This window comes from Phyllostomus discolor, chromosome 12 (genome assembly GCF_004126475.2).
Source record: "Phyllostomus discolor isolate MPI-MPIP mPhyDis1 chromosome 12, mPhyDis1.pri.v3, whole genome shotgun sequence".
NCBI classification, from domain to species: domain Eukaryota; kingdom Metazoa; phylum Chordata; class Mammalia; order Chiroptera; family Phyllostomidae; genus Phyllostomus; species Phyllostomus discolor.
In genome coordinates, this window is record NC_040914.2 from 71,007,412 (window position 1) to 71,019,874 (window position 12,463).

Consider the following 12,463-nt stretch of genomic DNA (forward strand, 5'->3'; position numbering starts at 1 on the left):
CATGGGGGTGGGCAAAAGGTAGACTTTCAGGTTTAGAGGGTGGCTCTGGCCTCTGTGAGAGTCCTTCAACCGTCAGGGTCACTTGGTACAGGACTCGGGGGGTCAGGTGGGGTTGGATGTTGCACTTCTGCCTTGGAAGGTGGTCAGTGGGAAACTTGGACTGCCGTAACATTGTGGTTGGCGTCACGGGTCCGACCACCTGACTGCTCCTCCTGGCCCCACACCTGCTGCCTGTGAGCCCAGGGGGAAGTTTTTAACACCCCAAGCCTCAGTTTCCTCATCTGTACCATAGGGATGAGTGGCTGCCAGCACCAGTTTCTCAGGGTAGACCTGCAAGGACTGAGTGAGCCAATCCGTACGTAGGACCTGGTGCTGGGTCTGGCGTGCGATAACCATGCCGTAAAGTGACCAGGAGCGTCCGGCCTTTTGGCGTCTCTGGGCCACACTGGAAGAAGGAGAGTTGTCTTGGGCCACACATTAAGTCCACAAACACTAATGAAAACTGTGAGGAAAAAAAAAGGTTTTAAGTAAATTTATGATTTTGTGTTGAGCCACATTCATAGCCATCCTGGGCCCCATGGGGCCCGCAGGCCGTGGGTTGGGCACCCCTGCCAGCATCGACATTGCTTTCACCATCCACACATCTGCTAGGGCACAGGTGGGAGCAGCAGCGGCACGTATCGGAGTCAGCGGGGCCTTCCTCGGGCCACGTTTTATCTGAGAGGAATTGATGATGGTAATGATAACAATGGCTGCGTTTCTGCTTGACCACCTGGTGTGTGCCCAGCATGCTTCTAGATGCTTCACAGGAATTATTCTCAAGCCTCCTGACATTTCTGCAGTTATTTTCCCCATTTTTATGGATGAGAAAATCGAGGCTGAGCTGCCCTGGGTCTCTGAACTAGGGTGGCGTGGGTCAAGGAAGGTTTTGCTCACCACACAGTGATTTTAACTCAGGCCTGCCTGAGTTCAAAGCTGGCTGCTTTCCTCCATGGCTTTCTGCAGTTGGCAGGAAGTACAGTGGTGAAACCCACAGGCTTAGAAGACAGGCTGCTTGGGTGTGAATGTACTCAGTTGATGTAAGATCTCAGGGTCTCGGTTTTTCCCTCTGTGGAATGGGCGTAGTGTCACCCACGTCATAGAGCTGTTGTGAGAGCTGATGACGGGATATGCAGATTCTAACCACCAGCTGCCTGAGCAGTGCTTGGTCCAAAGGGCTTCCCCCCACCCACATCATCCTACCACCCGGGCCTCTCTCCCACGCATCTGGCCCCTTCCGTGATCTTAAATAAGTCAAGATGCCTGTGCATTAAAGCTCTTCCAGCCACAAGTGTCTGAAGTCACTCCTACCCAGCAAAACAAGCATACAATGGCAGTGAGGTCATATTTCAGAAAAGTCACCCTGGTTATCCCTTCTACTTTGGTTTTGTACCAAAAGGTTCAGCCTGATGTATCCCTGTAAAGGTTATTAGGGTCACAGAGCAGACCCTGTTGGACAGGTGGGCTAGGGCTTGTGTGCTGGCCTGTAAAATGCTCCAAAATGCTGCATGTCTGTGACCGGACCTTGTTCTCCTGTTCTTCTTGTTGCAGGCTGCCAACAGCTACCTGCGGGACCAGTGGTTCCATTCTCTGCAGTGGAAGGTAAGTCCTGACTCAGTTGCTCATTTGCAGCAGCTGCCTCTGTTTTGGGTATGGCTCAACACTGTCTGTTACCCAGAGACATGAAGGCGGGGATCTGTCTCTTGCCTTCCAGATGGCTCAGCCACGGAGCCTGCTCCATTGTGTAAAGCCTCTCCCCCATCACCCTCTGTCATTTGATACGTTTCTCCCTGCAATACTGAAGCAGCATTCCTGCCCCGTTAGCCCTTGACTTTGCTCATAGCCTTATAGTGCTGTGCCTGCTTTCAAAAGGATGTGGGGCTGCTTGCTGTCGGAACAGGGGCTCATGTAAAGACGTTGGGGGAGGCAGGACTTCAGGGGCTCAGGATGGTGTCCTGAAAGTAACTTCTAAAGGTGGCACCAAAGCTAAATTTCCTAGAGATTCAAAAGCCCAACTGAGTTTTCAGTCTTAATTTCTGGTTCTTTGGCCCAATTTCCCAGTTGTAGCTCTGCATGGGATGATCCAGAGCCCCCATCACGTGGGGAAAGTTGGTCCTTTACTGGTCACTTACAAACCTAGGGGCCAGATCCTCTGAGGGGGTCTTCCCAGCCCTGTGGGGAGTCCATGCCCTGCTCCTTGGCTCAGGCAGCCTCCCCTCATGCCCCGAGTCCCTGTCTTTCCCGCCTTCTGATCTTTGACTTTAGAACAAGCTGTGACGGGCCATGGCCTCACGGAGCCAGCCGGGCATGGCTGGAATGGCTGCACTGTGAGCTGGAGAGCTGCGGAGGATGAGCAGCTGGCCCTGCGCAGGGTTTAAGGCCATGGGACAACCCAGGGAACACTCAGAATTCCTCTCATGCCTCTCCAGGGGCTGTTGTCACAGCCAGGCGGAGGACAGAAATACAACCCCGGAAAATTACATTCCTGGTCCCAAAGAGGGCCACTCCTCTCCGTTTCCCTGACAGCTGCAGGCCCTCTCGCCTTGCTGCCTGGAGGGCAGTCTCAGAGGCTGGGCCTGAGTCTCCGAGTTGGGGCTGCGAAGGGAAAGCACTGGCGTTGGGGAACTTGCAGCCCTGCCCGCCATGTCTGTTTGCCCTTGCCGCAGCCCTGTAAGGCTGATTGTCGCCTCTGCTGCCATGTCACGTATGGGAAAGGCGAGGCTAGACTGGAGCCCCGCTTCCATAGTCAGTAAGGGACTGTGGCGGGGTTCAAACCTACCTTTCTCCATACATACCCGTGGGTGTCTGAATGGAGGTGGGGAGTACTAGGTGGCAGCTAAAAGGTGAGGAGGCACGTGCTCGCTCACAGAATCAACAGGCACTGCTGAGGGCTTGTGTCCACAGGGAGAGTATCCCTAAGGCCTGGCTCTCTTCAACCAGGTGTGTCCCAAGACAGGCAGGGCATGCGTCAGGACCTACCAGGGGCCATCTGGGAGTTAAATGCCAGAGCAGGTGAGAGGGAGGGAAGATAACTAGGGTGGTGGTGGTTGGGGGCTCCCTGAAGGAGGAGGCCGTTTCCCTGCCCAAGTCTTCTCCCCGTCTTTATTCTCAGTGCGTTTTTCTGCGTGAGCCCTCCCTCCCCAAGGATTGCCTTGCTTTTCCTCAGCTCAGGACAGGGCAGAAAGTACTCAGAGATATACAGCCCACCTGACAGGTTGGGAAAACGCCTCATCGAAAAGGTGGCCAAGGTCGGTGTTAAGAGAGAGGCTGTCTTGAGTGGTATTCCACTAAAACTCTGTCCCGGCCTCTGCCGGTCAACATTTCCTTCAACAGCGATTTGTGTCAACACCCGAAAGGCGGCACGTGTGGGATTTGTGAACACCACACAGCTACGGGGGCTGGCTAGGACGGTGGGCACAGAATCTGAATTTCAAGAGACTGGCTAGAAAGATGATCTGAAAGGGACAGGCCTGGAATGCACACTTCCTGGCGTCAAGGATTGCGAGTGGGGTTCAGACGATTGATTGGCCGAGCATGGAATTCAGGGTCCCTGGGCTTCTGGCAGTTCTCATGAAGAGCTGGATGTCCTCACTCGATTTTGGTGGTGTTTGGTTTGCTTGCAGTTGTTGAATTTAACGGTTAAATTTAAAAAAAGAGAAAGAGAGCAGCCAGGACACCCGAGTGTCAAGGAACCAGCAGGCAGCGTGCACCCCTTTTGCCAGGTGGCGGTCGGTGTAGGATAGCTTTTCTTACTGTATAAGCATTTGATTGTGCCTTAGGCATGCGTAAGATAGCGGCTGTTGCCCTTTGATAATTGCCCCTGCCCACCCATGTTTTAGGTATGCTGCCACCAGGTGGCAGTGGTATCTCAGTGTCAGCAACTTGATTTCATCCCTGTGGCTCTGTGCCACCTCGTTTCGATGAGGTTGGAGGAGGCATGCTCTCCTTTCTTTTGAAATGGCAAAGAAACATAAGGTAGTAGGCCCTGCCTGCTAGTGAAATGAACCCAGAGGCCTGGATACAAATCCTGGTTCTGTAGCTTACTCATCCAGTGGTCTGCCTAGGTTCTAGCAAGTGTTCATTAATTGAGATGCAGTTACTGAGTATCTACAATGTACCAGGCATGGTTAGGTGCTTTCCTGTTTGTTGTCATTCAGCAAATGAGGGAACCAAGGATCAGAGAGGTCTAGTGACTTACCCATAGTCACACAGCAGATTTCAGTACAGATCTGTGGGCCCATCCAGCCTCTAGCTGTGCCCTATTCTGAACTTTGGACTCTTCAGCCCACCCACGATATGACCTTCTGCTCTTGATGCAGTCACTCTCTCCTCTGTTTTTACAGTCAACCATGTTGGGCCTTTTCTTGCCTCTTTTTCTTTTCTATATTTTTAACTTAAAAAATCAATAAAACATCAAAATGAAGGACTTTAGAAATCTTACAACCTCAGCTTGAGCTTTTAAATTTTCTAAATATTGTTTTTGTCTCCCCCCCCATACCAATGTGTATTTGCGTATTATAACTGCAGTTCATATAGAGAATACATTCTCCTGCCTGTAAAGAATGTTACCCCTTAAATACCGTGTTCCCATTGATTTAGTTGTTATCAAGTTGTACTGGTATCTCTTGGGCATTCTCCCTAGGGGGCTAAAACTTGTAGTTTGGGGCTTTAAAAACCTTAAGTTATCACAATAGTACATGGCCCTCCAAAGTTCAGCTCTGTTCAACAAAATCTTATTTTTTAATATTTAATTGCAAAGGCAGGAGGGGATATGGGGTATCAGGATGTAAAAAAAGGCTCCTTAGGGGGACAGTCATGAAAAAAGGCTGAGAAACGCTGCTGTGGAATCTGCCTCCTGTTGTGTTGTGAAGCAGGGCAGGGTGTAAGTAACACAGCTGTGTGACGTTCTCGCCAGTCTCTGCTCCATCCTGGTAACCCTGTCGTTGCCATGGCCGCAGCTCTGAGTGCCAGTGTGGCTGCATGCCGTCACCTACCAGCACGGTCCATTCGAGCATTCCCTCAGCACCCGGCATTGAACCGTCTCAGTGTGAGGAGATCTGAGCCCTTTGCCCAAGCCCACCTAAAGGGGAAGTGAGACTTGACTTACAGGATCCCAGCCCCCAGAACCCTCGTCCCTGCCCCTCCCCATCAGCTCCTCCCAGCCTCCCAGCCTCCCGCCCTCGGAGCCCCGCAGGCGGAAAACCAGCATCTCTGGTCCCGTGAACCAGTGTGGATGGGGTTACTCTGGGCAGCATGATGGCAGCTGCAGCCCTCCCAGCATCCTCTGGAGCAGAGCATGCTGTCCTGAGACTCCTTGGGGGGGCCAGCCCTGTTTGGTTTGGGTGGTTCAGCCCCTGAGGCCAATTCCTGGGGGTATGGAAGCATAAACAGTTGTGCTGAGTTAATGAGGCCTCATTTCTGACTCGGTGCCCCTTGGAGGCCGGGTCCTGTGGAGACAGGCCTATCTATGTGTACAAGGCCATGGGGGACAGCTGGTTGGTGTGACACGGCCAACAGTGTGTCTCAGGCTTTGAGGGCAGGCTGTGTGTGTACAGAGCTGTGAGAAGATGAGCCTGTTTCTGTATCTGAGGTGAGAGGTGAGAGGCCCAGGTATATACAGCTCTGTGAGGAGACGGGCCTGTGTGTGCACGAGGCTGTCTAAAGACCATGAGGGAACAGCCTGGTTTGCATGACGAGGCCAAGAGTGTGTTCCAGGCTGTGGGGCATACTGTGTGCTGATAAAGCTGTGGGACGCTGTCCTGCTTCTGTGTCCGAGGACCAAGGCAACAGGCCCCGCCGGCCAGCTGGGAGCACCCAGGCCCACGGAGAGCCCGAGAAGCAGAGACACCTGCTGTGCCTAGCCGCCGGCATGGCACTTCTGCTGCCTCCGGCTCTGAAGAAGAGCCGTTTCACTTCCCGAAGGGGGTTCTTCAGGCCGCTGCACAGATACCTTGAAAACTAAACTGATCTTATCCCCTGGGGGATCTGGGTCACCCTGAACAGCCCCAGGGGCTGAGCCCAAGTGCAGGGGACAGGAGCAGGCTTTGTGAGAGACAAGAAGCTGGCCCCAGGCAGCGGAGTGCTCTTGGCCCTGGGAGAATCCCAGCCCAGGTTTGCGTTGCCTCTGGCGGTCTGCCTGGGCCACACAGCCTCCTTCCCCCCAGCAGGGTTTCCCAGGCTCCCGGGGCAGCCACAGGTCAGCCCTGCCCAGGGCTCCGTCTGTCCCCTGTACAGACTAGGAAGGTGGAAAAGAATGTGGGGTTCATGAATGTGTGTGTGAGGGGGTGACCGTGTTATGTATGAGAGCATTGGGTATGGAATGTGTTTATTTGGGCCTCAGTTTTCTCCTCTGTGAAACGGGGATGATACTAGTACCTCGCTCACGGGGTCCTTGTGAGGATGGGAGGCTCCGTCATTGGTGAAGCATTTTGAAAGGAGCCCCACAGGAGCCAGTGCCGTGGGAGCGCCATCACATGCACCCTTACCGGGGTGTCTCCTGTGCGTCAGTGGGCGAGAGCAGCCTCCTTCCTAGCCCCTCCTTGCCCCTGCGTGGCGTCCGTAAGAACTGAGGATGGTGGGAAGTCTGTCCTGAGGGGCCTGCCCGGGGTGGGCCGTGGGGTGTTCCTCAGGTGTTTGAGTGCCTCCTGTGCCTGGCACTTCGGGTACATGAGCTCCCTTAATCTCACAAGGGTTCTGCAAGGTCTCTGCTACCCCATCTCAAAGATGAGGGGACCAAGACTCTAAGGAGATGAAGGACATTGTTAAGGACAGTGGCTCCTAAGGAGGTCACAATCTAGCTTCCACATCAGGCCCTGGGTAAGCCCATCCTGTGCCCAGAGCCCCTACTGAGGCTCAGTAACCGTCGGGAACTCCAGTGGGCAAGTGAGAAGCCAGAGGCTTGGAGGCACAGACCACGGGGGCTGGAAACCTAGGTTCTCTTCTCTCATCGGGTTACCCCCTCAGGAAGGGTGAACCCCTCACCCCCATTCCCATGCCGGGAGAGGGGCCCCAGCTGGTGCCAAGATTCCTGGGGAACAGGTCAGAGGGACAGAAGGCCCTTGAGCCATCCCCGAAATCCCTCTGGGACCCACCCCCTCCTGGGCCGAGGCCTTTCCTCCTGGGAAGGAGCCCCCTCTCGTCCTGCGGCTGTGGCCTGTAGATAACTTTCCCTGCCCAACTGCAAACCCCTCTGAGCGCACATCCCCCGGCACAGAAGCCCTGAGTCTCCCTCCATCCCTCCCTCCACACAAAACAGCAGGTGGCCATTGCCGCCCTTAGGGGACGATCGCTCCTGTGCCAAGCGTGTGCCTCCCTGTTGAGTCCTCACAGCCCTAAGGGGAGGCCTTGTCCTCCCATTTCCCAGTGTCACAGATGTGAAGACTGAGGCTGAGAGGTTAAGCCTCTCATGCAGGTCACACAACCCTTAGATGGCCGAGCTGGGGTTGGACACAAATTCGGCTGATTCCAGAACCTGGGGGCTTATCCACGGAGAGAGCGTGGCTCCCCCCTGCACACACGCCAGGCTGCTCCTCGTACCTGTGCGCTTGCACTTCCCGACTGTTCCCTCTCTGCCTTTCCTGTCCTGTGAGCTGCGTGTTTAGGGCCTGGGTATTTTTGTCTTGGGAGGCATTTCATGAGGGCTTTACATTTTTCTGTAAGTCTCACAGACGTCACCACGTGGATTATGTGAATTAACCTCTGACTTGTCACTCCCCTGCTTGTCGTGGATGATGGCCGATGTCTTAACCCATCCTGCTGGTGGCACAGCACACTGCCAGACCACCTGTCCTCAGCCCGAGAATGTCAAGCTCAACACCTGCCCCAAATATGCTGCGTCACCTGTGTCCCCAGATTCCAGCCTCACGACTCTGTGTGCCTGGACCTAGCCTTGTTTCGAACTCCCCTTGGCACGGGGCCAGCACTGTCCTGTGTGGCCCCTGGCTGGGCTCACCTGCTCTGGCCAGGGTGTCCCTTTGCCTGGAGGGAAGGTGGTGACCCCTGTTTCACCCTTCTATTACTTATGTGGTGGCCTCGCCCCTCTCTGCGCACCCCCACCCTCCCCTGTCTCCTGCCATCTTCTCTGCCTTTTACAATGATCACGAAAACATCTTCACAGCCACATCAAGGACAGCAACCACTCCGTTCCCACCAGTCCCCACCCGATGACTGATTTCATTCTCACACGTGTCCTTCAGGTTTGTCCACCTTCACACAGGCCTCCACGGACTCGCACTTGTGGGGCACCTGGGCTGTTCCTGTTTTTCTCATTATAGGTAATGCAGGCATGACTGTCCCCCGTATTAAAGCTTTTCCTTCTTTTGGGCCACTTTTTAGGGCACATTTCCAGAACAGTGGTTACTGGGCAGAGTGGGGGTATTTTTTGGTGGCTCTTACCATATATTGCCAGTTTGCTCCCAAAGAATGATGTTTGCAGTGCCTAAGGGTGAGGGCTCTGGACCAAACTGCCTGGGTTCAAATCCTGGCTCCACCGTCACTGTTGGCTGTGTGACCCTGGACCAGTTATGTTCCTCACTAGGCCTCCTTTTCCTCCTAAATAAAATGGGGTTATCATAAGACCAAGGTCATTAGGTTCTTGTGATGATTAAATGGGTCCATAGCTTCAAAGAACTTAGAACAGCACCTCCATGTGAGTGAGCATTGGACCAGTATTAATCAATCCTGTTCTGCTTTACTGATGAAGGGCCCTGTTTCCCTCTGTGTGGAAGGGCCGTGGAGGCCAGCTGTGGAAGGAGGGCATGGGCATGGTGTCTGTGCCAGCAGTCCCCAGTGGGCCCACTGCAGGCATCACTAGTCAGTCACCATACTCCTCACTGAGACACAGCTCTTCTCAGCACAGCCCCTGCTGGTCCCCCTGAGTTGACAGGGCGAGTGAAAGCTTGCCACCATCCCTGCTCTCGTGACCTGCTGCTACTCCTGTGGTCATCAGTGTCAGCTGTCCTGCCTCTGAGAAGGAAGGCGAGCAGGGAAGCAGGACAGAGATGGCCGGGAGGTGGCCTCAGTGCTCTCATTGGACCAGCCACAGGTCGGCTTCCTCCAGGTTGAGAAGGCAGGAATTCCGTCGAGATTAATTTCTGGCACTTGGTCAAAGAGGGCTTTGTGACCGCCTAAGAGGGGATCAAGGGATTCAGTGGAGCACTGTGCAAGGAGGGGCTTTCCCTCGAGGCAGGGGGCCCGGCACAGTCCAAGACTTTGGAAGGGGCCTTGGCGGGAGGTACAGCTGGTGGTGGCACTGAGCCCCAGAAGGCACAGGCCCTTACAGAAGCCAGTCCAGCCAGGCCCCATCAGCACTTATGCTCAGTGGCACCAAGGGGAGGCCGTGGGGGCCCAGACTTCTGGTCCCCCGGGAGGGCCATAGTCTTCAGTGACTCCCAGCCACAGCTCGTGCCCCTTGGCGCATCATCAGGGACCCTGTAACTAATAACGAGGGAGGCTTCAGGGATTGAAACTAACAAGTGGCGGAGGGCAGGGCAGCCTGGGAAGCAGAGCTCAGGCCCTCATGGGCTTTCTTTGCTATAGACAGAGAGAACAGTCATTAGGTGCCTACTAACACCAGGTGTTATGCAGGCGCTCTCGTGTGTGTGGTCTCCCACAACCTTGTCAAAGGTTGGTCAGGGTCCCCTTGCTTGAAGGAGGAGCTGGGAGGGCAGAGGACTTGTCCACATTGCACAGCTAGAACCAGGCAAAGCTGGGATTTGAACCCAGGGTGGTGGGTCTCTGAACCCAGGCTCCTTCTGCTGGTGGGAGGTGGCGCTGCTGTGGACCTGGAGAGGGTGAAGACCATAGACATGGAGGCCCGTCTCGGAGCCACAGAGGCAGAGAAGCCTCAGGCAAGCGTCCAGCCCTAGCAGCCATCTCTGCTGCCAGCGCTCTCTCTGGAATAGACATGGGGCATTGTGATCTGTTTTTTAAGTAAACTCTTCATTAAAGGATAACATACATAGAGAAGAGTGCATGGATCAAGAGAATACTGCTGGATCCACTGCACCCATGTAACCGGCTCTCTGATCAAGAGGCAGAGCATGACTACCCCTGAGGAGCCCCCTTGCCCCGCAGTCCCTACGCTCCCCTCTCGACCCCCACCACAAGAAGCCATGAGCCTGCCTTCCAGCAGCTGGACCAGTTTTCCTGTATCTGGACTTCATATAAATAGAATCATACAGGCTGAACTCTTGTGCCTGGCTCCTTTGGCTCAAAATTTTATTTATAAGATTTATTCATGCTGTCGTGTGTAGTGGTAATTTATTCATTTGCTTTGCTGGATGGTGTTCTGTTGAATGAATAGGTTATTAATTTGTTCATTCTGTTGTAGAGAGGTACTTCCAGGTGGACTATTACCTATGATCATTCTCTTACCAATAGAATGATTGGTGAGAGAACGATTGTAAACATGACTTTTGGGGAACGCATGTCAGCCTCCCAGTGAGCATAGGCCCTGAGGCCGCCACAGGGTCCCCTTTAGTGGTCGCTACCCAGCAGTTTCCCGGAGTGGTCCTGCTAATTTATGGACCTGCTAGCAGGGCAGAAGAGTCCCGAGGCACAGGGTATTTTAAAGCCACATTTATTTAGGTTTTCTTTTAATACAGAAAAGGACAGAGAGAACTAAAATAATTCCCTCTGTCCATAAACCTCTGTTAACATTTTTTAAGTGTTACAACATCAATCTATAATTTACATATAACAGAATGCACACATTTTACGGTTGGGTGTGGTGAGCTTTGATTGTTGCAGTCACCTGAAAAACGACCACCCGAATCCCCATCACCCCAGAAAATTCCCATCCCCCTTTCCAGGGAGCCCCTCCTTCCTCCCCATACCCTTTGGTAGCATTTAAGACAAATGAATGTTAACACCTATGTGGTAGTTCTAAGGAGTATAGAAAGGTGTACAGTGCATAGTCCTGTCCCCCTCCCCCAAGTCCATTTCCCAAAGACAGTGCCGAGATAGTGCCGATAGATCCCGGGAGGTGGGGAGGGGGCCTTTCCGAAGGTTTTTGTGGATACTCCTTTCTCAACACCGCACAGATTTCATTCCCCGCGCGGCTGTGTTCCGTGCCTCTTCACCCAGTAATTACACTTGGTGGCGAGCTCTCTGCAGCAGCACGCACAGATTGCTTTCGTTCCTCTGTATGTTCTGGTAGTACTCCATTCAGGAGAGGGTCGACCTGGATGGGACTTCAGGCCTTTCACAAAAACTGTTGTCCAGATGGGCAAACCGAGTTTCTGAGAAGCACAAGCATTTGTTGAGCATCTACCTAATCAGTGGGCCAGAGACAGTGAGAGGTGCTTTGCTCCCGAGTCCTCACCTTTTGAGTCCCTCCAGCCATCCCCACTTGATGGGCTAGAACCTGGAGCCAGGGCACCTGGGTAGAATGAGCTGCCCTGGGACCCAGTGGAGCACCTGGGTCTATGCTCTGTCCCTGGAACCCCAGACCTTTCCCTCCACCCTCCTGCCCCAGCCAGAGCTTCCCCAGCCCCCACCAGAGGGCCAGCCTTGGGCTTTGGGGCATCCTAGACAACCCCACCCCTTCCGAGTAAAGATCTTCCCGGGGCCTCGGGAATGGCGCATGACAGCGGGCTCTTCAGACGGCCAAGAAAGAAGTGCATTGTGGGGGCTGCTTTTTTCCTGCACGAGGAAGGGAGGACCAGAGAGTCTGTGTGTCATCCCACGCATGCTTTGATGGGGGCTGATGAGTCACTGAACCATACAAGGAAGTTTTTTCACGTAAACGGTTTGCGGGTGAAGTTGTTTTCTGCCCTTTAAGGCAGAACTTTCTTTTCTATTTCTCTCTCTTTAAAGAAGTTTTTAAAACATAAATATGAGGCAGTGTCTTGGCTAGCAAGACCTTTTGTTCTACAGAAGTCTGCAGCGGGTCCCTTTTGGAGTGGGCAGTGGGCAGCGCGCCCCTGAGATGGGCGGGACTGCCGGTCAGTGTTGGGGCAGGGCTGTGGCCAGGGCCTGGCCTTGGAGGGGGAGGTGGCCTGCCCTTCTCTATTTGTACTGAGGCCCCTGCCCACCTGTTGGCTCAGAAACCAGCAGTGCCTGTCCCCACAGAGGAGTTAGGTCCTTGCTCTCCTGGGGGTGAGAACATACCCAGTGTGGCAGCCAGCTCAACTGTCTGGGAGGGGAAGTGTTTGGGAGAGAGGCTAACTGACGGGAAGACAAGGGCAGAACCGCCATAGTCCTGCCTGCGACCCTGGTACCTTCTTAGAACCAGCAGATAGTTTCACAGAAAGCCCTGAAATGGACAGAGAGCCCCTTTTGAGGGACCTGAAGCTGCCCCTGACTGGGTCTTCTGACTGGTGGCAGGAAGCCAAGGAGGTTTGTTGCTGTGTGGGGGCTGGGCTAGGCAGGTGCTTGAAAAAGACCCTTTGTCAGAATGGGCTGAATCTGATTTCTAGGCTAG

At 53.9% G+C, this 12,463-nt stretch overlaps 1 protein-coding gene across 1 annotated transcript in view; it reads left to right on the forward strand.

The window, feature by feature from the left end:
* LOC114488084 (c-Maf inducing protein) overlaps positions 1 to 12,463 on the forward strand; it is a 227,860-nt gene that overhangs the window by 150,547 nt on the left and 64,850 nt on the right. Inside the window, exon 3 of the mRNA XM_028501692.2 lies at positions 1,591 to 1,641. Coding sequence (XP_028357493.1) covers positions 1,591 to 1,641 — 51 coding nt within the window. The remainder of the gene's footprint in view (positions 1 to 1,590; positions 1,642 to 12,463) is intronic.